Genomic DNA, 25,955 nt, shown 5'->3' with positions numbered 1-25,955 from the left:
GATGAAGGATCTCAATGTGAGAAAGGAATCCATCAAAATCCTCGAGGAGAACACAGGCAGCAACCTCTTCGACCTCAGCCGCAGCAACATCTTCCTAGGAACATCACCAAAGGCAAGGGAAGCAAGGGCAAAAATGAACTTTTGGGACTTCATCAAGATCAAAAGCTTTTGCACAGCAAAGGAAACAGTTAAAAAAACCAAAAGACAACTGACAGAATGGGAGAAGATATTTGCAAATGACATATCAGATAAAGGGCTAGTGTCCAAAATCTATAAAGAACTTAGCAAACTCAACACCCAAAGAACAAAGAATCCAATCAAGAAATGGGCAGAGGACATGAACAGACATTTCTGCAAAGAAGACATCCAGATGGCCAACAGACACATGAAAAAGTGCTCCATATCACTCGGCATCAGGGAAATACAAATCAAAACCACCATGAGATATCACCTCACACCAGTCAGAATGGCTAAAATTAACAAGTCAGGAAATGACAGATGCTGGCGAGGATGCGGAGAAAGGGGAACCCTCCTACACTGTTGGTGGGAATGCAAGCTGGTGCAACCACTCTGGAAAACAGCATGGAGGTTCCTCAAAATGTTGAAAATAGAACTACCCTATGACCCTGCAATTGCACTGCTGGGTATTTACCCTAAAGATACAAACATAGTGATCCGAAGGGGCACGTGCACCCGAATGTTTATAGCAGCAATGTCTACAATAGCCAAACTATGGAAAGAACCTAGATGTCCATCAACAGACGAATGGATAAAGAAGATGTGGTATATATACACAATGGAATACTATGCAGCCATCAAAAGAAATGAAATCTTGCCATTTGTGACGACGTGGATGGAACTAGAGGGTATCATGCTTAGCGAAATAAGTCAATCGGAGAAAGACAACTATCATATGATCTCCCTGATATGAGGGAGAGGAGATGCAACATGGGGGGTTGAGGGGGTAGGAGAAGAGTAAATGAAACAAGATGGGATTGGGAGGGAGACAAACCATAAGTGACTCTTAATTTCACAAAACAAACTGAGGGTTGATGGGGGGAGGGGGTTGGGAGAGGGGGTGGGGTTATGGATATCGGGGAGGGTATGTGCTATGGTGAGTGTTGTGAAGTGTGTTAACCTGGCGATTCGCAGACCTGTACCCCTGGGGATAAAAATATATGTTTATAACGCTGTAAAAAAAAAAAAAAAAAGAAAGAAAGAAAGGATGAATCCCCAAGTTTTGTAGCAACATGGACGGGACTGGAAGAGATTATGCTGAGTGAAATAAGTCAAGCAGAGAGAGTCAATTATCATATGGTTTCACTTATTTGTGGATCATAACAAATAGCATGGAGGACAAGGGGAGATGGAGAGGAGAAGGGAGTTGAGGGAAATTGGAAGGGGAGGTGAACCATGAGAGACTATGGACTCTGAAAAACGATCTGAGAATTTTGAAGGGGTGGGGGGTGGGAGGTTGGGGGCACCAGGTGGTGGGTATTGTAGAGGGCACGGATTGCATGGAGCACTGGGTGTGGTGCAAAAATAATGAATACTGTTATGCTGAAAAAAATAAAAAATTAAAAAAAAAAAAAAAAAAAAAAAAAAAAAACTGAGCCACCCAGATACCCCTGCACTTTTTTTTTTTTTTCATAATAATGGGAGAAAGGGGCACACGGGGAGGTGATGCTCCAAACAATTGTCACATCACCAGATGACCTCCGGGGAGAGAAGATTTATTCTCCCAAGCCTCAGAGAAAATCCTAACACTCCCATCTGTTTCAGAAGAAACACAGCAACTCTGAAGGTCATGAGCTTCCCGACTCTGGAAACATCTAAACTCAGGCTGCACGACCACTTGTGGGGCCTACTGTAGGAGTCCTTATCTGGGAGGAAGCTGGGCTTCCAACCCTTGGTTCCTCAAAAAGTCAACGCTGCCTTGGACCACAGTGATGGAAGTACAGCAGCCAAAACAAGGATGAGAGAGTCCTACTCTACGGGGGACTAAGGGGAACCACTTGGCCCCAGGTGCTGTATTCCAGGAACCCCACTGCAAAGGGGACATTAAGCATCTCAGAGCTATAGCCTTACATCTGCAGCGGGGCAGCCTGGTGCTCAGGGAGGGAGAAAGCATGCCGCAGCATTCAAAAAAAGACTGCAGGATCTACTTCCATGGTTTCTTTTGTATCCTCCTGAAAAGATTATAAGCAACTTCAAACAAATATACACACCCTTTATGTAATTCTTTTAAACTAATGGTATTCTATGCGCCTTCTTTTTGCTCTTATCAGTGGACATTTACATATCTTGGAGATCTTCCCATTTTAGAACATTCTTTTTAGCTGCGGCATAAATCCTATTCTGGGGTAAATCGTTTTACCAATCCCCTACTGATGGATATTTAAATTGCTTCAAATACTTCCCTATAGTGAACAATACTAATTAATCTCACACATATATCACTTCACCTATGAATGATTAAACCTGTGGAATAAATCCACGTAAGTAAAAGGAAGAAAGGAAGAAAGGGAGGGTGTAGGGAGGAAAAGAGGGAGGGAAGAAGGGAGGAAGGCAGGGAGAGAAGAAATGCCTAGAGAAAGGGGCACCTGGGTGGCTCAGTGGGTTAAAGCCTCTGCCTTTGGCTCAGGTCATGATCTCAGGGTCCTGGGATCGAGCCCCGCATCAGGTTCTCTGCTCAGCAGGGAGCCTGCTTCCCCCTCTCTCTCTGCCTGCCTCTCTGCCTACTTGTGATCTGTCAAATAAATAAATAAAATCTTAAAAAAAAATGCCTAGAGAAAGGGGCTGGGCTCTGGGGAATGGCTTTCCACCCTTCTTGGAGATAGAGAATGGAAACATGGGTAAGAAGCACAATCAGAGGGACGCCTGGGTGGCTCAGTTGGTTGGACGACTGCCTTCGGCTCAGGTCGTGATCCTGGAGTCCCGGGATCGAGTCCCGCATCGGGCTCCTGGCTCCGCAGGAGTCTGCTTCTCTCTCTGACCTTCTCCTCGCTCATGCTCTCTCTCACTGTCTCTCTCAAATAAATAAATAAAATCTTAAAAAAAAAGAAGAAGAAGAAGAAGAAGCACAATCAGAGAGGCAGCAGAAAGGGCAGAGGGTAGGGGTGGGCTATCTTCATTCCTATCTCTTTGGGTGACCCCAGCACCACCCCAGCATAACCTCTTCAACTGGTAGGAGAGAGCGGTCCTGGACCTGGGAAGGAAGGACACAAGGGCTTCTCCCACCCCAGCTGCCCTCCGTCTCCCCGTCAGTCTGCACTAGAAAGAGAGGCCAGAGAAAGCAAAGGGCAAGAGGCCAGTAACACGAGCCTGACCTATGGCACAGGGAAGACATAGGCTGACCGCTTCTCAGTGCTGACACATAGTAGGTACTTGAAGCAAAAACAATGGCTATTTGCTCCCTGCTCATACTTGGCCTATGATCCAGCCCAGGGCCCAAGGAAGGGGTCAGAGATCCTGAGATGAGCATCAAGGCCAGTTGCAAACTCCCAGAGGCTCCTGGCCTTACCGGTGCCCTGGGACCTAGAATCCAGTAATTTCTCTGGGCTGTTCTTCTGAGGTTTACACTGAACTCACCCAGAAGAATCCTATTCAGACAGTTGATGGATGGTGACCAAGTGAGGACCTCGCTCCTGGGTCCACACACAGAGATCCCTCATGTGCAGGCTGGTCTAGCCACTCCTGCCTTCCTGAGGCTGCCCACTGGGTCTGGCCTGTAGTCCATGCTAAAGAAAATCTTCTCAGCTGGGAAAACTCAAGCCGGGGGAGGGGGGACGGGAACAGCTTGTGTTGGGTGGCAGGGGGTGGACAGAGAAGGGCCTTGAAAGTGCTCTGGTCTTCCATCAATTTCAGCACTGACCAGCCCCCACACACAGCCAGGAGGTCCTTGGAACTGAGTAAGTCCCCTCTGCACTGCCCCAGATGACAGATGCCAAAGGTGACATCTCAGTCAACAGGACACCGTTTCCACAGCAGTGGTCTTCCACTTGAACGGACCACTTCTGTTTCCCACGAAAACCTAAGTGCAGTCATTTCGAGCAGGAGACAAGTGGTGCAGAGTGAGCCCTTTGCAAAGCAGACCAAAGGGGGGCCCAGTGAGGCCAGGAGAGCCAGGGCAGTGGAGACAGCTGCGCCCCCAACCCCTCACATTGTCCCCACCCACACACTTAGTCATGCCTTCCTGCCATGGTAACCCCGTGCTCACCTACACACACACACACTCTCGCAGGCTCTCACCCACAAAGTGTTCACACTCTTGCACTTCCAAACAGTCACACACACATGTGCCTTTGTAGTTCATTACTCAGCACCCCCCCCCAACATGCTTGTGGTCACCACCCCTCTGCGTGGCGTGCAGTACCTCCATCGTGGTTGAGACCCAAGGCTGAGGCATCCGGAACCCCAGGCTGGGAAAAGGGCGGCCGGGGGGGCAGTCCCCCGATAAGTGCACAGCAGTGATGCAAGGACAGCTCAGAACAAAGCTGATTCTTAATAATAAAGTCACCTTCAATAATATTGAGCCAACCCACAGAAACTCTGCCCGAACTCAAGGGTATGGAATACAGAGTGTGCACTGCCTAAAAGGCAGGGGGCAAGGGGTAAATTCTCCCTGACATCCAGCTATACACCTCATTCTCCAAGGCACAGGAGGGATGCCTCTTCCCTCAGTTTGCAGACACAGTGTGGGCTGCAACAGCCCCTGTCCCCCAAGGCCTCGTGCCCACTTACACATCCATGTGTGTGCACCACGTGCTGTGTGAGCACATTCAGGTACACACACTCAGGCCTGCTGGGTACACAGTCAAACTGGGGCACAAAACTCTCTTCCTTATTATGTTCACTCCAAGGGATCCAAGCCCAGAGCCTTCCCCCCTTCCTCGTCCTGTGCTGTTGCTGCTGATACCCTCCACCCACCCCACCCCCCCCCCCCCGCCGTCCCAGGCCTGGCACCCCAGGAAGGCAGGCCCCAGGAACCCTGGCTTGAGAACAGGATCCAATGAGCAGGGTCTCACACAAGTGACTCCACCTGTCCCCTGCTACCTGGCACTAGGATGAGGCCACTGCCTGCACAGTCCTAGCTGAGGGGAGAGGCTGGACCTTGTGGGGCCCTCTAGGTGGCCAAGGACATCTCCGTCCACCTTCTGAGTGGGACCGCAGTGGGTGTGTGTGGGTATCTGGGGGGAAAGGGAGGTGCTGTCTCCAGGAAGCCTTGACTCCCACAGCCGGAGACCTTGCAGCCTCTTGGAGCCAAACAGAGGGGAAGCTACGTCCAGGTCCATCATTTCTAAATAAACCAGGCCTTCTGTCCAGGCTGCAGAGTCTGACCAAACCCTGCCTCTCCCCACCCCCAGCCCCTAGGTGTGCCCAGGAAACCCAGGGAAGGACAGGAGGTGGCCTGGAGATGCCTGGCTTTAATGACCTCGCTGTACGGTGACTCCTGACTTCTTACTTTCCACGGGCCTCCCTGCAAGACAGAGGCTCTCAGGCCTAAAGAGACCTTATGGGGGCCCTGGAGCTCCCGCCTCTGTCCAAGCACAGCACCTTGAAGAGAGGCAGGGGGAGGGGGGAAGGTGGTGCCCCAGGCAACACCGCCACGTACCTTCGCCACTCAAGCCGGCAGGATCCCGCCCAGAACCACCCGCTGACTGCTGGAGGTGGGGGGCGGTCCTGGCCGCCTGCCGGCCCCCCAGCTCCAGGCTGGCTCCTCGGGTTTAGGGGGGAGGGGGAGGAGCATCCACACTCTCTGGGGAGCAGAGCGGAGCCCCGCGAAGTGACCCCGTTTCTGAATGAAATTGAGCTGCCATTTTCATCTTCTTCCCAAATGTCAGCTGCGTTAGATCAGATTAGGAGCTAATCTCTTGCCAAAATTCATTTCCGAACAAGAGAGGTGGCTGCGGGCGGGCGGGTGGAGGTTTGTTTGTTTCGGTACCCCTCCCCCCGCCCGACACGCGGAGCCGCGCACACTCTTTCTCCGCCGCTGCGGGGCGGCCGTGCGGGTGGAGGCCGGGGGGCCCGCACTGAGGGCCGGAGGGGAGCTGCGGGAGGTCCGGCCGCGGCGCCCCCGGGAGCAGCAGGTCGCCCGCGTGGGGTTGGGAGGGCAGCAACCCGGACCCTGAGCTCCGCAGTAGCGCCGAGCCGGTGCGATTTCATGTTCGAAAGCTCGGACGGCTGCGAGGCCCCAGGACGCGCCCTAGGAGTCCTTTCCCGCCGGAGATGAAGGGGACCCGGGACCAGAAGGGGCAAGACACTAGGGACGGGCACGGAGAGGGCCTGCAAGCCTGCGCCGCATCTTCCCTGCGAGCCCGAGCTCCCTCCCCAAACCCCGCCTCCCCCTCCCCCAAATCCCCATCCTCCCACCCTGTGGGCCAGGGTGGTAAAAGGGAAAGGAAAGGCAATTGCACCTAAAGAGAGAAGAGGAAAGGGAGGAAATAAATGCCAAAACGAAGTGGTCAGTACCTTGCAGGCCTCATTTGACAAGTGACCAGAACACAGACGCTGGCCTGAATGCATAATTACCCCCAAGTGAAAATTCCCCATCTAATTTGATATTTAGTTCTTTGCAGAAGCTATAGCCTTCGTAAATAATATACAAAGTAAGAAACCTAATCCCGCCTGCTAGAATGTTTAATTCATCATTATGCGAGCTAATTGGAAGGTGATTATATGGTAATTGCTCATTAGTGGTGTATATTTATCGCTGTACCTTATGTCAAGGCCATGGGAATTGTGTAGAGTCTGTTCTCTCATTTCAAGGATCAGTTTCAGAAGCAGGAGCAAAGCAGCAAGATCAAGTTCTTCCTGACGTCAGGTCCAGCAGAGGGCTATGGAGACCCACGCTATATATAGGGCCTGAAGTGGGCTGGGGGCAGGGGTGGCCTGGGACCAGGCTGAGGCCGGGAGCTGGGAGGTACCAAGCAGCCAGAACCCGGCCAGGAAACCCGGCCTTCCCAGGGAGAGAGAGAAAAGACATGGGGCTGGGGGCCCTGGACCCTTTTCCAAGTGCTACCCCATCCCCCCTCCAGGCTCTTCCAGGGTCCTTCAGGTGCGTCTGGACCTCTGGGCTTATGCTGGGAGGAGCCCTTACCTCTGCGCTTCTTCCCGGACCCCTACGGTGTGCGGAGGGACAGTAGGTGTGGGGTAGAGAGGAGGATGTCTAAGGCTTGATGTGGACACTGGGCAGGAGATGGGAAGCGAGAAGGTAAGGTGTGATTTGGAGAAAGAGCTAGAATTTGGAGCGCTGGAGGCTTGGGGTTCCTCTTCCATCTGATCCCAGAAGACTGGGGCATTGTAACTCCTAACTTCCTGCCAGGCCAAAATTTTCTCTCAATTTCCCATCCAGAGAAGCGTGGCACTCCCAACAGGACTGTGTTGGTGGTGGTGCCTAGGGAGGGGAACCCAAAGTCGCTCTGGGTAGGCAGCAAGACCAGGGCGAAAGAACTCTAGAAGCCTGAAGAAAGGCAGGACGTGAGCCCAGCCCAGCGCCAAGGCCAGTCAGTGCCTGAGTTGGGAAATCTCGAGAGGCAGGAAGGCCTGTCTGAAATCCCGAGGGTGCTGAGGAAAGATGTGGGCTGGGTCTGCGGGTGGAGTTGAGGGCAAGAAAGGGGCGGTGGGCCCCCAGCAACTTGGAGGACCCCGCCGCGAGTCTAGAAGACCGGCTTCCTGCCGAGCATCCTTGCACGTGCGCGCGATCTTTGGCGCGCTCTGGCGCCCCCTCGGAGGAGTGCGACGCGCCCTGCCCTCCCCCGACCCCGGGCCCGGGGCGCCAAGCACCCCTGCTCGCAGCCCCCGGGGCCCTCCCAAACCCCCTTCCCGCTCCCGCTGGGCAATAGGCACTAATGAACAAAAGGCCAATTAGACGCCGGGACGCGGCTGATGAATGGACCTTTCGCTTTCAAGCGTGGCACCGCCTCGGGTTTCCTGGCGCACAGGATCACTCCAGGAGAAGCTGCCTCCCGGAGCGGGGTCACGGCTGGGGTCAGCGGGTTCTCAAAACTCCCACTTCCCCCTCGCTGCGGGTTTGGTTGGGGGAGGTAAATCCGGCGGCCGAGCCCTGGGCCTACACCCGCGGCCTCCGCAGCCCGGCCTCGCCGCACCCCGACTTCACAGGCCCCTTGCCCCTGCCCGCCCGCCCGCCGCCCCGAGGCGGCACCTAAGGAAATCTAAGGTTGATTGCGGGAATAATAAAGGCCGGCCTAGAAAAATGTGCAGGTATCCCCCAAAACCGGCTGTTTTTTACCAAACTCCGGGGCGAGGGGTGCGCTGTAGGAACAATACGTGAACCCAGGCTTCTGGCGGGACACACGCGCCTAGATTGCGTGGCGTACAAAAACTGCCCCGGTGCCGGGTAGGGACGCCAGCCCTCGGGGACCTCCACCCAAATACACAGAAATGTTCCCGCGGGTCACACACAGGCTGAGGGCCTTCCCGTTGCCTGCGATCCACAACTAGAGCCCAACTCCCAGATGCGCACTCGGCCAGCGGATCCTGGCACACACGCTCCCTACAGAAAGTGCATTTCTCCACCTCCGTAGACAAGAGAGCCACGCAGCTGTCCGTCCTTGCCCCACATCGATATAATCTCGATGCCCAGGGCAAGCCGGACACCTTGACACGCTCACACAACCCACAATGGGCAGCACTGAGCTCTTCGGCCTCGAACATGCCCTTAGCACTTTCAGCACCTACACATCATATCCTGACTTAAGTCCTGGCTCAGAGACACTCAATCACATCTCCGCACGAACACAACTGTTCCACGGACCTAACTCAGGCGCTCCACCTACACAAACACACGAGCCTAGCCTCTCATTCTAGGGACTTCCACCCGCTTATTCCGACTTGAAACTGCGCACCGGCGGGGAGCCCAGCCCAGATGCCCCCACCGCGGAGCGGGGCCCGGGGCCGAGCCGCCAGGGTCCCTCCCCAGCCGGCCGGCGCGACCGAAGACTTTGTTTCCTGCGACTCTGAGGCGGGGACGGGGAGGAGCCGAGGTTTCCAGAGCCGAGCGCAGGCCCGAGCCCCCTTTCTGCCAGGCCCACTTGGCGCGGCTGTCTGCCTGCCACAATCCGCCCCTAGCACAAAAGTGGCCCCGCAGGTTCCGGGCCGCCGCCAACGCTCCCGCTCCGGCTCGGCTCGGCTGCCAGGAGCAGCGACGGAGGGAGCTGAGGGCACCGGACACCCAGAAGGAAAGGCAGAACGGGGGAACCTCCCGGAGGTCCCAAGGCTTCTCCCACCCCAGGAGTTTCTGGGGCCTCGCAAAAGCCCGACCCCGACCCCTCCCGCCCGGCGCCTGCATACGGGACCCTTGGCTGCGGAGGAGTAGGACCCCTAGCAAGAAACGCACACGGAGTCCACGGATACCTGGCGGGAGAACCTAGGGTGCACACTGGCACCATACACTCCGCTTGACTTTCTCAGGGTAACACAACCCACCCCAAATCCACTTGGCACAGGGGGCTACACGGGAAATGCCCACCAGTAATCAACAAGGGAGCAGGGTGCAAACGTAACCCATTTCCCCGTTCGGGGTAACAGGCGGGACACAAGGCAACACTCGTGCACTTCCGCCATGTGCAGGGAAAAACGCAGGACCTGCCCCTCGGTGCCCGTAGAGCCCTTCCAGGGGCATCTAGACCTGGCACCCGTATACCACGCAGGCGTACGCAGACCTGGGGCACACAGCTCCACGTACCCCAGCCCAAAGGGCTCCAGTCCCGTGTGCGCTCACTGCGGAGTGCTCACGGCAGCCGCGAGGGCCACGCGCCCCGCACCCTGCCCCGCGCCCCGCGCCCAGATAGTCATCGTGGGATGGCATCTCGCAAATATTTATATTCCTCAACGCCACGGCAGCCCGCGTCCACATTAGACGCTCTAATCCTGCCACTTTAAATAGATGAATTAATAAAGCAAACGAGCGGCTAATAAGCTGACTGTCCTGCCTTTTTGAGGCGGGGGAAGGACTCGAAAGTGCGCCAAATTTGTTTGCAGTGGATCAAGGCGAGCCGCCTCTGCTTCACTTTCTTTATCTTAATTCCGACTTGAAAAGATATAATTATCTAGTTTGAACAGAGCTGCTATCAAATCCTTCTTTGGGCCGGGAAGGGGGGCGTTGGAGTGGATTGCGGCTCTCTGAGCCGCTCCGTGCAGCCGGAGATAGCGCGTAATGAAGATGTGGAGGCCTGAGATACAAAGGGCATTAACCTCATTAGCATGAAACCTTTTCTTCTTACCATTGTGGGACCCTTTCAGCCGCCTAATCCCCCCTATTTTCAAAGCTTGGTTTGTAATAAAGCTTTTAGTTTTTTTTTTTTCAAAGCTAATAGTATTCTCTGATGATTTTATTGCTGTTACACTACATAGGACGTTTACCAAAAAAAAAAGAAAAAAGAAAAAAATCTTGGTCACCTTCTCCCTTTTCTTGTACTTAAAAAAAGTATATAGTTTCTGCACAAATAAGCCTTTTATTAAGATGGGGATTTTTTTTTTTTTTTCTGGAAAGGCCAGTTGGAATTTCGACATGGCTGTGCTCTGTGTTTGAAGCATTCTGCGTTTGGGGGAATGAGTGGAAGGAAAAGGTAACTTGTTTAAGAAAAAGGGAAGAGGTTCTGTGGTTCTGTAGCAGCGACTGCAACGCACTCGGGATGGCCTTCCGACAGGGAGGTCTCGCTGTCAAAGCATCTGGAAAGCCAACTTCAGTTTCCAGGATACCCAGGATAGCACCTGTCCCTTTTGAAAAGTAAGCCTGGAACTCTCCTGGCAGCTTGCTTCCCCCCAGCATCGTCCTGCAAGCAAGTGTCCCCCAAAATACATACACACCTTCCTAGGGCAGCCTGCGTGAAAACGTGCCATGGACAGCCAGGGTTCTCCAGAGGAACCGAGATGGAGGAAAAAAGGAGAGACAGGCAGAGATAAAGAAGAAAGAAAAAAGAGAGAGGGGGGGAGAGAAACCAAGAATGAATTCTACTTTAGAAGAGAAGAGGGGAAGAAAAAAAAAGAAAGAAAGAAAGAAAAATTTCCATAGTGCCCTATAGTCCCCACACGTGCACGGAATGTCTAATCTTAACTTTTCAAGGCAGGGTGTTAACAAAGCTTGTATTTTTGCCCTGCATTGTAACTTGGCCTTATCACAGTGTAAAGGGTGGGGAGATTGTCCTAAATTATGTCCAGGCGGCCCCCCTGGATCCGTGGATTAAGAGATTAAAGGAGACCACTGGGCAAGGCCTCCTCTTTCCCCTTCATATTCCTGGTATGATAATTGCTTAAACTGATTTGCACTTTCACAAAAGCTCGCAGGACGCTTTGTAGCTTGAACAGAACAGACGAGGTTTCTCTATCAATGGAAATAAAACTGATTAATGCAGCCTATCAGGATAAGAAGCAAATGAAGCATGCAAAAACAACCTCGTACCCCCAGAAGGGGGAAGGAGGAGGGAAAAAAGCTAAGTTTCCTCCAAGGCTGGTTACAACTTTTTCTTTAACGTTAAAATTAAGAGTTGAAGGTTTCTCTGAATGCTTGCCTTATAAGGCTGCAGAGGGCCTTGTGCTTGCCCTCAGACTGGGTCCGGACAGGAAGGAAGGAAGCAAGCAAACAAGGAAGATCCGGAGGGGGAGAGGAAGGGAAGGGAGGGGAGGGGAGAGGAAGGGAAGGGAAGGGAAGGGAGGGGAGGGAAGGGAAGGGAGGAAGGAAGTAGGAAGGAAGGAAGGGAGGGAGGGAGGGGAGGGAAGGGAAGGGAGGAAGGAAGAAGGGAGGAAGGAAGGGAGGAAGGAAGAAGGGAGGAAGGAAGGGAGGGAGGGAGGGAGGGGAGGGAAGGGAAGGGAGGAAGGAAGGGAGGGAGGGGAGGGGAGGGAAGGAGGGAGGAAAGGAAGGATGGGAAGGGAAGAAAAAAACTGGTGGCAGGGGAGGAGCCTGTACTTCGGGGTTTGAAGTCAGAAGCACTGTTTAAAAGTCTTAGGATTCGGATTCCGCTAAGTGTTTCCTCCAATCCTAGGGGAATATTCTTCAATGCTTAACTATGTGTCCAGATTAAAACAACAACAACAACAACAACAACAACTAGAAATTAAGAGAAGTAAGCCTTTTTTAACCTGAAATTCAAACTAAACTCCCTCAGGGAGCCTTGCAATGGGCAAAGGTCTGGTTGGAAAACTTTCCTCCCATCCCTTTTCTGCAGGACTTAAGTTTTCCTAATCCTCTCCCTTTTCCACACTCATCTCTCTTTAAAATGCCCAAGAATCCATCAGTCTGGCCCTTTTGTGGGTGAGGAGCCTGGGTCTCTTGAGCCTCCTTGGAGAAGGACCACACTCAAATTATAGATACTTAAAAAAAAAAAAAAAAACTCACTTCAATTTCTCAAAACGACTACTCTGAGGGCATATTGATAAATCTTTATTGACAAAATATTGACATTGACATACTTCTTGGAAGTATATAGTGTGTTAGAATTCTAACAAATTAACACAAAACACAAAAATATTTACATTCTGGTATAGAAGACATTAAGGAAGCATTTGTCACTCTCTTTAGTAAGTCTATGATCTTGGAATAGAAACTCAGTGCTTGAAAACTTGCCGCCATGTCCTTGGCCACACTTAACATCCTCCCCGCTAACTACAGTCCTTTAGTTTTTGCAACAGATAGATTTAAAGTTTGGGAATGGCCTTTACAGCGAATGGTTGAATTTGGCCAACCTCTCCAACCACCAAAAGGAGTTTACTTCGGGGTTTTAAGCCTTCGGATTGTTAGGAAAGGGAATGTTCAAGAAATAGAATTAATTTAGGGTTTTTTTGTTTTTTGTTTTTCCCAGCACAAGTCCTGACTCCTCTTGTGGGCACCCTCCCCCACCACCCCCAGCCCCCCATCCTGCTCCCCATTTCTCCGTAAGAGGACCACTATCGCGGAGCCTACTTCATTTACCTTTCACAATCACTTTGACATCAGAAGGTATCAAGAAGTGTTTACAGACTGCACATTTCTCGAAAAAAAAATAAAAATAAAAAGCACACAGAACCTGTCTTTCAAAGGAAAAGAAAATTACAATTCATTTTCTGTCTTTAGACACCATTCGCCCAACAACTGCAACATGCAATTCAAGTTTTTGAACAGGTGTGGGTTGGGGCTAGATACGAAATTTCGATTGCTAGTATTACTAATTATTTTTAAAGATTGGTGTGGGGGAGACTCTGCGAAGTGCAAAAGAAAAAGTCCTGTGCCTGGTTGGGGTTTTCTTTTACCATCATTATTATTACCATTATTATTATTTTTTTTTAAATCAGGACTGCGATAAATGGAATACCTGCCAATCATCTTGTCTCGCTGGGCTGGCGTTTGACTGACAGCTTCCCTTGTTCAGAGCGCCTTCCACGGTGCCACATTTGGATCTGTCTCCCTCTCACTCTCTCTCTCACTCTTTTTCTCTCTCTCGCTCTCTCTCTCTCAGCTGCCTCTTTAGACAAGGGGTGCCTGTTGATCAAGAAGCCTGCGTCCTCTGCCATCTCCGTGCAGCCTGGGATCAGGACCCCGCGCCCTCGCTGCCCAAAGTCCGCGAAGCTCCGTCACTCTCTCTGACTCCCTCTTCCTCTTCTCGGTGACTCTGTGTGTGTGTGTGTGTGTGTGTGTGTGTGTGTGTGCGCGGTTTGTTTTTGTTTTGTAGCTTGTTTTTGTTTTTCTTCTACCCCTCCTCTCCCTGTCTGTTTTGCTCCGTGGTGTCCGTTTCTGTGGGGTTCGGTTTGTGTTTTTAATCGTCTGAGGTCACGTCTATTTCCTCGGGACTCGCCTGCTTGGTGGCAATTCTCCACCGGTTAATATGGTGCGTCCCTTTTTTCTTTTGTTGCGAATCTGAGCCTTCTTCCTCCAGCTTCTGTCTTTTGAACTTCGTCCTTCGGTTCTGAAACCATACTTTTACCTGTGGACAAGAGGCGGATGGGGCGTGTTAGTCCCTCCACAGCGTCCTCCTATTGCTTCCTCCTCCAGGCGGTGCCTTCAAGAGAGCCCAGTCCCCCAGCGGCACACCAAAAGGGCTGGGCTCCCCCAGGCCTCCCTTCTGGGGGCCGAGCTCCTAGTGCTGTCAGCTAGGAAGCCTGGCTCCCTACCCTTCTGGGCCCTGGTGGGGTGTTTCCCCCAGACCAGATGGCCCAGAGGGCACAGTGCCCCTGCCCCACCTGGCCCTGGAAGGGACACCCACCTCCTGCTGAGAGCAAAAGCCTTGCAAACCCTGGAAAACCCCTACAACAATCATAAGTAAAGTAAAATAAAAAGAGACAAGTCCCTGACTCCCTCTACCTCGCCAGTGCAGGGAAGACCTTACTGCCTTCGGCTGCGGCAGCTTTCTGGTGCACGGCCCAATGTGCTTTCTATTTTGTCCGTTTCCGCAGCCTTGCCTAAATATAGCGCCTCCTCTGCCAGGCCTCGGCCCTGGGTAGGCAGTCAGGATCTGCCTGAGCTTCCTCTTCCTCGCCCAGGACTCTTGCAGGTGAGCAAGAGTAGGGGGGCGGGGGAGTACTGGAGGAAGCCTGCGGGATGGTAGGACGCCGAGGCCTGGGGACCAGCCCGATTGTACCTTTCCAGCTGGGAAATGAAGCTCAAAAGTGAAAGCTTCTGAAAGAAACATGGGATAAGGAGGAAGTGAGAGAGAAACTAGGAAAGAGGAAAGAAGAGTGGAGCTCCCTCCCTTCCCTCCTTCGGACCAGCCCCAGGACCCACCAGGCCCAAGCTCACACGCTGGTCACATCATTTCCCATCAGAGCTGGACTGGAGGCCTCATCTCCCCAGAGCAGCTGCTAGAGGTCCAGGGAGCAATGATGTGGGGCTGGGCTGCCGTCCCCATCATCCCCTGGGGGTGCTGGGCAGTGGGTCCCCATTCAGCCACCATAGGAGACACCAACACTGTCCCAGCTTCTCAGCAGTGCAGTACAGTGAGGGAAATGCGGGTGACAGCACATCCCCTGTCCCCAGGCCTGTCCCTTCCTGAAAGCAGCAGCCCAGGCCCCTGAAGCCCTCCCCACTCCCTCCTTTTCTAAGGCCGGCCCAGGTCTCGGCTTGCTCTCCCCAATGCCCCAGTCCCCCAAAGTGCCCCACGAAAAAGCCGAGCTGGAACAAGGCTGAGTTTAATTTGCTTTGAGTTTGCTAATTGAGGGGGAGGACGGTTCATTTCTCCCCGGCGCTCGCCCAAGGCGCGCGTCGGTGCGCTCGGGGCTTGACACGCACACAAAGACTCCAGGCAGCGTGGGCAGCGAGGCGGACAAAGACCACCTCGGCCTCGGCTATCCAGGAGAAATCAGCCGGGCCGCGCCTTGTGTCGGGCCCCGCACCAACCCGCGAGGCCCTCCTCGGTTTTGTCCGGGGGGGGGGGGGACTTTTAAAACAAAAGCCTCGACCTCTTTGCGCCTCCCAGAAAAAGTGTTACAACTTAATCTGCCCCAAAACGTTACTGTTTGCCGGGAACTTTGACCCCGCCCTGTGGCTCTGAGTACAGTAGCGCCTACTGTAGCCCTAAGCCCCCTCCCCGACCCCAGCTTGCCAGAGCCAGACCCGCCTCCGGAGCCCTGCTGCACCGCAGGGGTCTGTCCTCCGAGGCAGCCCTTCCCTGCAGCCTTCCAGCTCTGCTTTGCTGATTTAGGGACGCACCTAGGATGTCTGGCCTCTCAGCCTTCTGATTCTCTGATCCCCTCAAGGGAAGTAACTAGAGCCGTCGGTGTGAACCTTGGGTCTGCCGTGACACAGAATTCCAATTTAACCACTCCCAGACATCTCCAGACTCGAGCCTCGAGCATCCAACATCTTGCCCCTCACCCTTCTGTGCTCTCCTTCTCCACGCACCCAGCCCTGAGTCCCCAGACTCTAACCGAAAGACTCACCAAAAGCGCACAGGTGTCTTAACCAGGAACTCTAGGTCATGCCCAGCCGGACAGGAGGGAGCTACTCAGCCGGTCTCCCCAGAGCCTAGGATGGGTGGGCTCCTACAATCCCTTGCTGGAACCCAAGGAAGCCAAGCACCTCTAAACTGATTCATTCTGAACCCAAGCGTGGAACCGGCTCCCAGGCTCTTTGCCAAAGGCCCTCTCGGAGCTCCGCACTTGCGTGCCGCCTGCACGGGGCCAGAGATGTGGGATGGGATCGCGGGGTGCAAGCAGTCCTCACCTGAGTTTCCGTGAGGCTGAGGCTGTGCGCCAGCTGCTTCCTCTCGGCGCCCACCACGTAGTGGTTCTTCTCAAAGGCGTGTTCCAGCCTCAGAAGCTGGGACGGGGAAAAGGCGGTTCGGATCCGCTTCGGCTTTCGGGCCAGCGCGTTGTGCAAAAGGAAGCTCTCGGGGCTTGTGTCATTCCCTGCCAGGGACATAGCAGAAGTCCCGTTAGAGGAGACCGCTCTGGCCGGCCGGGGCCTCCCGCTTCTCCCGAGCCGGGCTGCCGGGGCTCATTGCTCATGGCCTTCGCGCTGCCTGTGCGGCTGGGCCAGTGGGAACCCGGGGCCCTCCGGAGGTGGGCGAAGAGGACGCCGCCCGGCCCAGCTGTCCGCCGCGGAACTCGGAGCCTGTACCTGTGCAGCACCCACCCAGGCGCTGCCCGGGCGGGACAAGTCCCCAAGCTTCTGACCTCCGCGGGCTTCGCTCGGTCCTGGAGCCACCGGCCTCACCACCCCCTCGCCCGGGCGCCCGGTGCAGAGGGGCAGCAGAGCCAGGCCCCGGGATTGGCGCCCAAGATCCAGAGAAACTTTCTCTTTTTTTCTGACCTCAGGGAACATTAACCCCGGGGCTGGAGAGGCGGCGGCCGCTACGCAGAGTTTTCTCGGGAACTTCATTTTGTATTAAGTCTCTTCCCCTCCGGGAAAGTACAGAGGCTGGGCGTGTGGTTGCGGCCCAGCCGGGGCTGAAATTTCGCCGGCGGGTGCGCAGGGTTTCCGCAGCCATTGCCTCCCGAGGACCCGGCTTCCGCACTGCCCCGCTCCAGAGAACTACAAGACGGGAGCGAAGGGATCGAAACCCAGGGGTTGCCGAGTTGCGGGCGCCCTATGGGGCTGTCCGCGGTCCCAGAAGATCCCGGCTACTTCGGGCCTGGTGGGGGCACCAAGGGTGTATCTGGCAGAGAATGAGGAAAGGAGCCATAAACTTTGTGAGCAAAGCCAGAATAGTTTCGGGTTCACTCAGGAGGGTGGGAAATCGATTCACTAAAAACCCAAACAAAGAAAGACAAACCGAGTGTTTAGGAGAGAATGGAGGCAAATCCGGTCCCGGAATTAGGATGAAAGGCTGTTTTTGTATTGTTTTGTTTGTAATTGGGGAGGGTGGTGGTATCTACCGGATTTTAGGTTCTGATAGGAACGCAAAGGGTTAATGAATGGACAAGCCGCTGAGTATTGATCGGCTGTCGCGGGAGATAGGTCTTTTCCCCCAAGCTCCGACCACTAAACTAATTACTCGTCCCCTTTTCTGGAGTTTTAACTTTCTTCCTACCCCCACTCAGAGAAAAAAAAGCAAACACATTTTTTTTTTTTAAATGGCAAGGGAAAACACTTAGATCTTTTCGTCCAGCCCGTCTCCCGATAGGGTTCATTTCTTTTAAAAGAAAAACAAAAACAAATCAAAAACAAAACAAAAACCAGACAGAACCTGCCTTCCCGCCGCGGACACTCTGCCCCCATTCGAGCAGGTCTCAGCGAGCGTGCCGAGCCTCGGAGGTTACTACCCGCGAGGGTTCCAGGCCCCTCCCCAGGCCTCCAAAAAAAGGGAAAACAAACCCCTAGGCTACGCTCTGGGGACGCGAGGGTCTCCTCGCCGCCCGAAGAGGGTCGGAAACTGAGAAGTCGCGGGGCCAGGCTTGAAGGGACGAAGAGTGGGTGGCGAACAGCGTCTTATGCAAAGGCGAACCTGGTGGCCTGGCCGTGGCCGTGGCCCCTCGGAGCTAGGGCAACCAGGGCACCGCGGAGGAGACGGAGAGCCTGGGTACCCCGCGGGCTCCGGGACTCCTTGGCGGCCGGCGCTCAGAGAAGGCTGTCCCAGCCTGTCTCCACCCAGGAGCGTTCGGGGACAACTTCTCCCTTTGCGCCCCTCTTTAAGGGGTCCAGCGGCCCCAAGCCAGCCCCCAAAGAGGCCGCAGCTTCAAAGACTGGGGACCAGCACCATGCCCGGCCCCTCGCCGCCCAGTTTCCGAACGGGGCTCGCGGGCCCGCGAGCCGGAGGAACCTCCTCCCAGGCCTTGCCAAGCGCCCACCCGGCGCGCAGGCCGAGGGCAGTGCGGGACGCGGCGCGCTGCAGCCCCGCGACGTGGCACGTACCTTGGAAGCGGTGGCCCAGATATCGGTAGCGGTGGATGAGCCAGGGGTAGAAGGTGGACGGGTCCCGCTGCTGCGAGGCGAAGAGGGGGTGTGGCGAGTGCGAGGAGGGCAGGGGGTGGGCGGCCAGGGCGTGCGGCGGTGGCACCGGGTGCACGGGCACCGCGGGGTTGGGCGGGTGCGAGACCGCCTCGGCGAACACCAAGTCCGGGTTGGAGTAGACGCCCCTGCCGGCGGCAGCGGCAGCGGCGGCCGAGTGGAAGCCGTTGAGGAACGGGTTTATGGGGCTGGAATTGGCGTAGCTGAGCGCCGCGGGACGGATGGGGTCCTCAGAGCGCGAGGCGGGCAGGGGACTGTCCTTGGCCACCAGCGACTCGATGGTGAAGCAGCGCTTGGGCGCCGGCTGGAACATGCTGCGCCGAGGAGCGGGCGCCCGAGGCTCCCGGCTCCCGGCGACCGCGGCACGCTGCCTCCGCCGCCCGCAGCCCGCGGCGAGGACGGACGAGAATTGGGGACTTGTTTGTTTGGGGTGGGGGTGGGGGGAGGAAAGGAAGAAAGAAAGGAAAGGAAAAGGAAAGGAGGGGGGAGGGGGGAGGGAGAGACAACGCCGAGGATCCCGAGAATCTTGCGCCAAACGCGCCCAACCTGGAGAGAGGGGGAAAAATCCTTCCAGAAGAATTTGCAGGCGTGGATTGGGGTAATTTTTTTTCTTTTTTTTTCTTTTTTTTTTTCTTTTTTTTTCTTTTTTTTTTTTTTTTTTTGGCGAGATGGCGTGGGGGGATCGGAGTTAGAGGCGGGGGGGGGGAGTTTCTCGGGGGAGGCAAAAAAAAGTTTTCTCTCCTCTGCAAAAGGCGGGCAGGGCGCCCTAAGTCCAAGGACAATCCATGGAAGTGTTCGCTTCTTCACAAGTTGTGCAAACGATTTGTTAGTTCATGAGCCTAATTAGTGCGGGGATCACATAAACAGCTTCCTCCGAAGCCTGGTAAATGGCTTGATGATTGGTCGCTATTACTCGCCCTGAGGTGGAAGGGGGGAGACTCTTTAAAGTGCGTCAGAGGGAGGCGAGCGCCTGGGAACCCGGAGGCCTGGATCCCGGCCGAGTGTGGAACGGAGTCGGCGCCGCGGCCTCGGCCGAGCCTCCTGCGCCCGCCGGGCCGCTGGCCTCGCCGCGCCTTCGCCCCGCGCTCCTAGCTCCTTCGCTCCCGCGTCGCCCGCCGCGGCTTCTCCTCCTCTTTCGCCTCCTCCTCTTCCTTCGGCCTCCTTTCCTCCTCCTTCTCCTCCTCCTCCTCTTCTTCCTCCTCTTTCTCCTCCTCCTCCTCTTCTTCCTCCTCCTCCTCTTCCTCCTCCTCCTCTTCCTCCTCCTTCTCCTCCTCTTCTTCTTCCTCCTCCTCTTTTCCCACCTCCTCCCCCTCTGCCACCGCCTCCTCCTTCACCACCACCACTCCCTCCGGGGCACCCCGGTCCCTGCAGAGTCCCCGGCCCGCGCCGCCTCTGCTGCGGCCCCCCGCATCCCGAGCTGGAGGGACAGACGGACAGACGGACGCGCAGATCCCTCGCGCCTAGCTCTCGGCCGCCGCTGCCCCCCGTGGCCCTGCGTCCGGGAAGCTGGGATCGCCCCCGGAGCACGGCGAGGGTAAGTAGATTCCGGGCGAGGGCTAACGGAGCCGCTCGGTTTCATCAGTCCCCACCCCCCCGGCAGAACTCCCGGCGGTTTCCCAGGTGAGGATGGAGCCTGGGCTGGCGTTTGGGGGTGGGGGTGGGGGGGCCATCCAACCACGCATAGCGTCGAGGTCCCAGGGTTGCTGCATTCGCGATTCTTGGCCTGGTTTGTTCGTTTGCAAGTTGAGGCAAGAGTAAACGACCCTGCCCGGGCCACGGGCTTCCCACCAGACCCACAGGCTCCGGGCTTTTTCTCTCTGGGAGGGCGCTCACCTCCTTCCCCCAAACTGTTCCTAAGGGTAGAAGCTGGGACAAGAGGTGTCCAAGGTCAGGGGAAAGGTAGACGTGGTGTTCCTATTACCATTACACTGTCCTTAAGACTTGCGTTAATTTTGTTATTATTATTATTATTGCTGTTGTTGTTGTTTTATTATTATTATTTCTATTATTATTCCTCCATCTGTCGTCCCAGGGGCGGGCTGCTGTGCAGGGCTTGCAACTAGGGACTGCAGATCGCGTCTCCGGTCCCAGGCCGTGTCCGCATTTTCGAGCTCGCCTTCGGTTTTGGGATGATTTTAGGGCCGGGTTCCCTCGTCCCTATTGGCTCACGCGGCGGCATAATTATGATCACGTCCCCCAGGCTGCTGGCGCTGCTCTCTGTTTATTGGTGGTTAAAGATCTATTATCTATTCATCAGCCGCTTCTTTTTTCCTTTTTTTTTTCTTCTTGCCAATTGCATTCTTCTAAAGTGAAGTACCAGCAGGTATTTTGCACGTTTACAATTAATGAGGGAAAAAATCTGCCATCCTTTAAATCTATTACTTAGAGGTCCATGCCATTTCTCTTAAGGAGGAAGAAATGCCTGTGTTTGGTGACTAGGTTGCCGTGAGACCCGAGAAAAGTCGATTGGGAGGGGGGAGAAGAGCGAAGTCTGAGAGCCAGACTGCTTCCCCCACTAGCTTCATCAGTGGAAGGTCTGGGTCTTTGGACATAACGCCCCTGCTTGCCCAACTGCCCACCTTCTTGCCCTGACCGTCTCTGGTTTTATCTGATGTATTTTTCTGTTCACATCAATTTCTCAACTTCTTTATTCCAGGCATAATTTGTTTGGGGGTGGGGAGGAGAAACCCTTTAGGAAAACCCTCCAGGCAAGAAAGGTTAGAAATGTGTTTTCTGGGGGTGTCTGGGCACCTGACCCTAGCTAACAGAGATCATCTGAGCTGCACTCCGCCCCCCTTAACTTTTCCAGAGCGTGCACACCTATACACATTCACACACAAGACAGGTGTGGGCCTTGGCTTTGCCGTCATGCCCTGAGAAACCTGACCCTGTCAAGCTTCAGACCTCTGACACCAGCTCTGGGCTTGGGTGGTGGCTGGGTTTTCACCCTTCCCAGGGTCTTGTGGTCTTGCTTTGCAGCATTCCCCTCTCCCCCCATCTTTTCTCCCAGGTCTAAGGATGCAGCGTGTTTAGTCCAGCTTCTTGTAGTGGGGTGCCTTTAGAGATGTACCTCCCAGTGGCCTGAACCGCTGACTTCCAGAAATACTGACTCCTGTTCAGAAATACCTCCCTCCATTAAGCTGTAGGGACACAAGCCCCCATGGTGCCCAGGCTGGCAGGGAACCTGAGGCCACCCAGTAAGGGGGTTGGCTGTTGCTTGTCGGCAAGCCTGGGGAGGAGGTGGAGGTCAGACCTTCATTTCCAAAGCCAAAAAGAAGCACCCAATTTAAGTGGGCTTAGATCATGGATCCTGGAACCAGAGGGAAAGGTTCTTCTCCTTGAAAGGCTTCTCCAGGAAGGATGGAGGGTCAAAACTAGGGGTACTAGAAGCCCTGCCCTGGCTGTAGGGTGGGGAATGACTATTTATTTCCCAGTATGAGTGATCTTGCCCGGGGGCATGAGAGCAGATGACCTTGAGGGCAAAGGAGATCCAGTTAGTGTCTGGGAGGTGGAGTGAAGCCCGCCAAGGTGTCTAAAACGTAAGGGAGTTCAACCTTTTTTAAAAGTCAGAGGCTGGGCGCTAAAGTGTTGTTGGTACGCCCTTAAATCCTTTCCTACCTTTGGCTGGGAGTGTCCAGAGTGCCCAAGGGGGTGAGCAACAGTCTGGAGCCCAGATCCTCTCCTCATCCTGCCAGAGGCCGGAAAGTCTGGCGGGGGCAAAGGGCCCAGATTGCTCAGAGCCTTGTCTCCCTTCCTGCAAGATCGTCTGCAGCCCATCCGCCTCTTGCAAAGCGCCTGGAGGTTGGCTCCGGGTCCCTTGTGGCTGGCAGGTGGGCAAGGGTGAGGGATCGCCAGGGTCGGTTTCCTCTGCCCCGAGTGCTGCCAGCCCCAAGTCTCGCTCGGGCCCACAAGAGAGAGAAACGGGCTTGGGCCACGCAGAAGCTCTGGAAGCCAGATAATCTATGCTAATTCATGCAGCCAGGGACCTGAGGAACTCAGGAAGGTTCCATCTGAGCCCCTACGTGTGGGAGAATTAACTAAGACAGTAACTCATTAACCAGACTGGTGGTGGGTGAGGCTCTGGGTACTGGGCACTCTGGTCTGGACTCGGACCCTGGGCCAACTCTACCCCTGCTCTTTGTGCCTCAGAGCTGCCCCTCACTTTATTTGTGGCTTAGGCCTTTGCAGAATCTGGCCCCTCTTTGTTCCCGAGCTGCCCTAGAAGGATGGGTATTTAGTTAAATAGGGGAGCAGGCAGTGAGCTGTGAGGGGGTTTCTGAAGCTCCATCTTACAGCAAAGGGCTCTCCCTCCTACACACCCCAAATGACCTCAAGTTGGGGGCTCTGTAGGTTCAGGAATCTGCACTGAGCAGGCAGCTGGCCCCGCAGACCCAAGATGAAGGTTTGAATCTGGGATCTGTCATTTACTGGCTGAGCGATCTTAGGCAAACACCACAACCTCTCCCCGCCTCATCTTGTCATTTGTAAAAATCTGGCCAATGCTGCCCACGAGGCAGTGGAGGGCAGAAGTCAGGCCTGTTTTTGAGGAGTGATAGAACTCTTCTGTTTCTTGGTTATGGCAGTAATTACACCTCTCTGAGCGTTTTTCCAAACTCACAGAACTGTGCACTAAGACGGGTGAATCTCACTGTATATTCTATGGTAATGAACCTGCCCCACCCAAAAAATGCCAGTCAGATCTGAGTGACCTTGAGCAAATTGCCTGACCTCTCCGTGCCTTTCTCTTCTGTGAACTGGAGATAAGTAATAGTATCCTGGCCCTTGGGGTTGTTTAAGGAGACAAGCCAAGCAAAGTGCTTAGACTGTCATTAGCACATAATGAACTGTAATAAAAGTTAGCTCCTGTCCCCCATGTACCTGTTGTTATTACCTGCCCACTTCCAGGGCTCATTGCTGGGCTTCAAAACTGAACAACATAGTAGTCCAAAAAGAAGCTATTGCTTGTCTCACAGTCCGCCACTAGCTTCTCCGTGCTACCCCCAAAGGCCCAGGACTTCCTGGGCAGGTGCTGAGGGGAGAGAAGCATGGATTCCTGGCTAGTGGGAGGCATCAAAGGGCAGAAATGTGGGCGGGATCTCTCATAACTCTCTGCTCTGAGTTTCCTGCCTGGGGCACATTCATCACCTCCTGCAACTCCGGATAGATGCCCAGGCGCTCCCTGGGGTCACTACCTTTGCCACCACCTTCTTGAGTCTCAGTTTTCTTATCGGTGAAAAAGAAATATCAATATCTTAACAGTTGTTGAGAGCAGCAAGTGAGCTAAGGTTTGGCATAGTTCCCGTTCATCAAATATTACAGTGGTCCCGGTTCCCTGGTGCACTCCGCCACATCCAGCACCCTTCCGGTGAGCGGGTACCGGTTTCGTGAGCCCGCACTGTGAGCTCTCCAGGAAGCGTGGGGAGCGTGGACGTCAGCGAAGAGGGAGCCCTTTCTGGGGCCCAACGCGAGGAAAGGAGGAAAGGTGTTCGGGGATGGGGAGGCCCCGGGGGTCGGTTAAGAATTCCTCCAGCTCACTGTGATTACTAGTCACCAGGCCTCTCCGAACGCGCAGGGAGAGGATGGAAAAAAAAAATCTTATCTTTAAAACATGTTTTTTAAAAAATTGTCATTAGAGCAAAATCCCTTCCTGGCGTCCTCCCTGGAGGCAGCTCCCTGGGCCGGGATCCGCGTGCGCGCAGCGGCGCCTAGTGGCGAGGGCGGGAGCCGGCGGGATAGCTGCGGAGCCCCTGAGCGGGGTACGCAGGGGAGTGCTGGGGTGGCGTCTGCTATCTGGGCGAGGAGAGGAAGTCTATGGAGGCTCACTGACTACAGAGTAGAGGGGACGACTTGGAAATGCGTTCCTCCCCACCCCCACCCCCGTCAGCTCTTGGAATCCCAGCCCCAGTAGCAGTCGGGCTCCTTTCTCCGGAGTGCAAGCAAGGAGGAAGGGGTTCAGTTGTAAAAATGACTAGGCGGCCCTGTGATCACCTGTGCCAGGGCGATGGCCAACTACCGCGCAAATGCAACCACAGATCCATGCCTGAGGTCCCAGATCCCTCTTTCCAGCCACGGTAGTTCAAGGAATGGACCCCTGTTGCCCCGTACTGGCCCCAAGTGGGGTGGAGTCAGAGGAGCTGGGGGTCACGCCCAGCTCTCCCAGCTTTGTGCCCCCTCCTGAGCGGCCAATGTTCTAGTGGTTATTGCTGAGGTGGGGATTGGTCCCCGGAGGGATTGGGCAGCCACCGCAGAGCGGGTGACAGTCCCCTTCCTCTTGGAGCCCACAGACCCCATCTGCCTCAGGGCAGGCTAGCCTCTCCCTTGAAGTGAGGCCGTGGAGTCCTCTCGGGGTTTGCTGGAAATGCGGCGGCATCCTCCAGGTAACTGTTCAAAGCGTCCACCTGCGGGCAAAGCCCTCCCAGGAGTGTCTGGACCCTAGTCTGACTCTTTGCTTTCCCAGGTGACTGCAGGAAACTGGTCCTGTCCTTCTCTGGATGTTAGCAGGAGCTAGTGAACTCCTGGGGCTTCCGAGATCTGTCCAATTTTATACCTAACATTTCAGAGCCAGGAACTGGCACTGACCCGTTTGAGCTATAGGCAGGAAGTGACCCTAGAGTTTTAACTCCTTCATTACGTTGAAACGCATCAGTCCCTCAACACACAGGCTGTCTGGATTCACTATTGAAAGCAAAGACACAGAATCAGAGCAGGTCCCCGTTTCTTTCTCCCTCAGCTGCCTTCAGGTGAGTCTAAGGCAAAGCAAAGATCAGTGAGGGACAGACTGATGGACACAGGCAAGCAGGAATTAGGAACCACTGGCCTTGCTCAGGCAAAGGCTCCACGGGGGTGGAGATAGTTCTGTCTCTCCTGCACTCGCCCCTCCCAGCCTAGGCAGTGTTGTCATACTCTCCGACACCCACCCCTAAAACTATAGCTCCACTGGACCCCAAGGGCAGTGACTGTTGCCAGGTGCTCCGAGAGGCTGGGCAAGATGTCTAGCAAGCCACAGGACCAGCATGGAAGATGGGGGACACACCTTCTGATTCCCCTACTACCTTCTTTGGCATCTTTTCCTTAGAGACTCTGCTCTTGTCACCTGTGAGCAACCTTGTAAATTGGGGTTCAGTCCTTTTAGGAGCTCCTTGGGATTGTCAGCACTAAAAAGCCTCAAACCTGGGGATAGCTTCTGAAACACTGGGGCCCCACCAGCCCCTCTTTCAAGAACTGAATTGTTTCTTCTTTCAGTACCTTTCCTTTTTTTTCTTTTTTTTGGGGGGGTGGGGGGGGGACCTGGGGGCCAGGCTAGGGCTTAGAAATGGATCCTGGCCACTTGAAGAAAGAAAGAAACTGGAGACTTTCTCGTAGAGGCTGCAACTCTCCTTGAAACCTGGAGAGGATGACTGGAAGGTTTAGAAGAAATTGTAGGATTTAAAAGCCCGTTTGCTCACACTCCTGATCCCAGTGAAATTCAGAATCTGATATCGAAGGAGTCATAATACCCATTTTCCAGATAAGAAAACTGAGGCTCGAAGAGATAACACAACGCACTCTCACCTACGGGCTGTGCCTGCTGTGGGCATCC

General features: G+C 54.6%; 1 protein-coding gene across 2 annotated transcripts; it reads right to left on the bottom strand.

Moving 5' to 3' along the window:
• Positions 1-12,388: 12,388 nt before the first annotated feature.
• Positions 12,389-19,277, bottom strand: EMX2 (empty spiracles homeobox 2). 2 transcript variants are annotated; one of them, XM_047702822.1, is made up of 4 exons: positions 18,281-19,277; positions 16,151-16,335; positions 13,634-13,916; positions 12,389-13,603 (listed from the first exon to the last, which is right to left on the bottom strand). In XM_047702822.1, exons 1-3 carry the CDS (start codon positions 18,687-18,689, stop codon positions 13,749-13,751), a joined length of 762 nt encoding a protein of 253 aa, XP_047558778.1. In that variant the 5' UTR covers positions 18,690-19,277; the 3' UTR covers positions 12,389-13,603; positions 13,634-13,748. The 2 variants fall into 2 exon arrangements, with proteins under 2 accessions (XP_047558778.1, XP_047558779.1); XM_047702823.1 differs by lacking the exons at positions 12,389-13,603; positions 16,151-16,335 and having other exon boundaries at positions 13,813-13,916.
• Between the last annotated feature and the right edge of the window lie 6,678 nt (positions 19,278-25,955).

This window comes from Lutra lutra, chromosome 14 (assembly GCF_902655055.1).
Source record: "Lutra lutra chromosome 14, mLutLut1.2, whole genome shotgun sequence".
In the NCBI taxonomy this organism is placed as follows: domain Eukaryota; kingdom Metazoa; phylum Chordata; class Mammalia; order Carnivora; family Mustelidae; genus Lutra; species Lutra lutra.
Note: the sequence above shows the minus strand (reverse complement) of the source record. Positions and strands in the feature narration are given on the sequence as shown.

Bases quoted from the DNA above. Each gene is read 5' to 3' on its own strand.
- EMX2 (XM_047702822.1), bottom strand. From the start codon at position 18,689: ATGTTCCAGCCGGCGCCCAAGCGCTGCTTCACCATCGAGTCGCTGGTG. The intron at 16,336-18,280 runs GTACGTGCCACG...TGTCCCTGGCAG, and splicing joins TCTGGGCCACCGCTTCCAAG to GGAATGACACAAGCCCCGAG. The intron at 13,917-16,150 runs GTGAGGACTGCT...TCTTGTCCACAG, and splicing joins TCAGCCTCACGGAAACTCAG to GTAAAAGTATGGTTTCAGAA.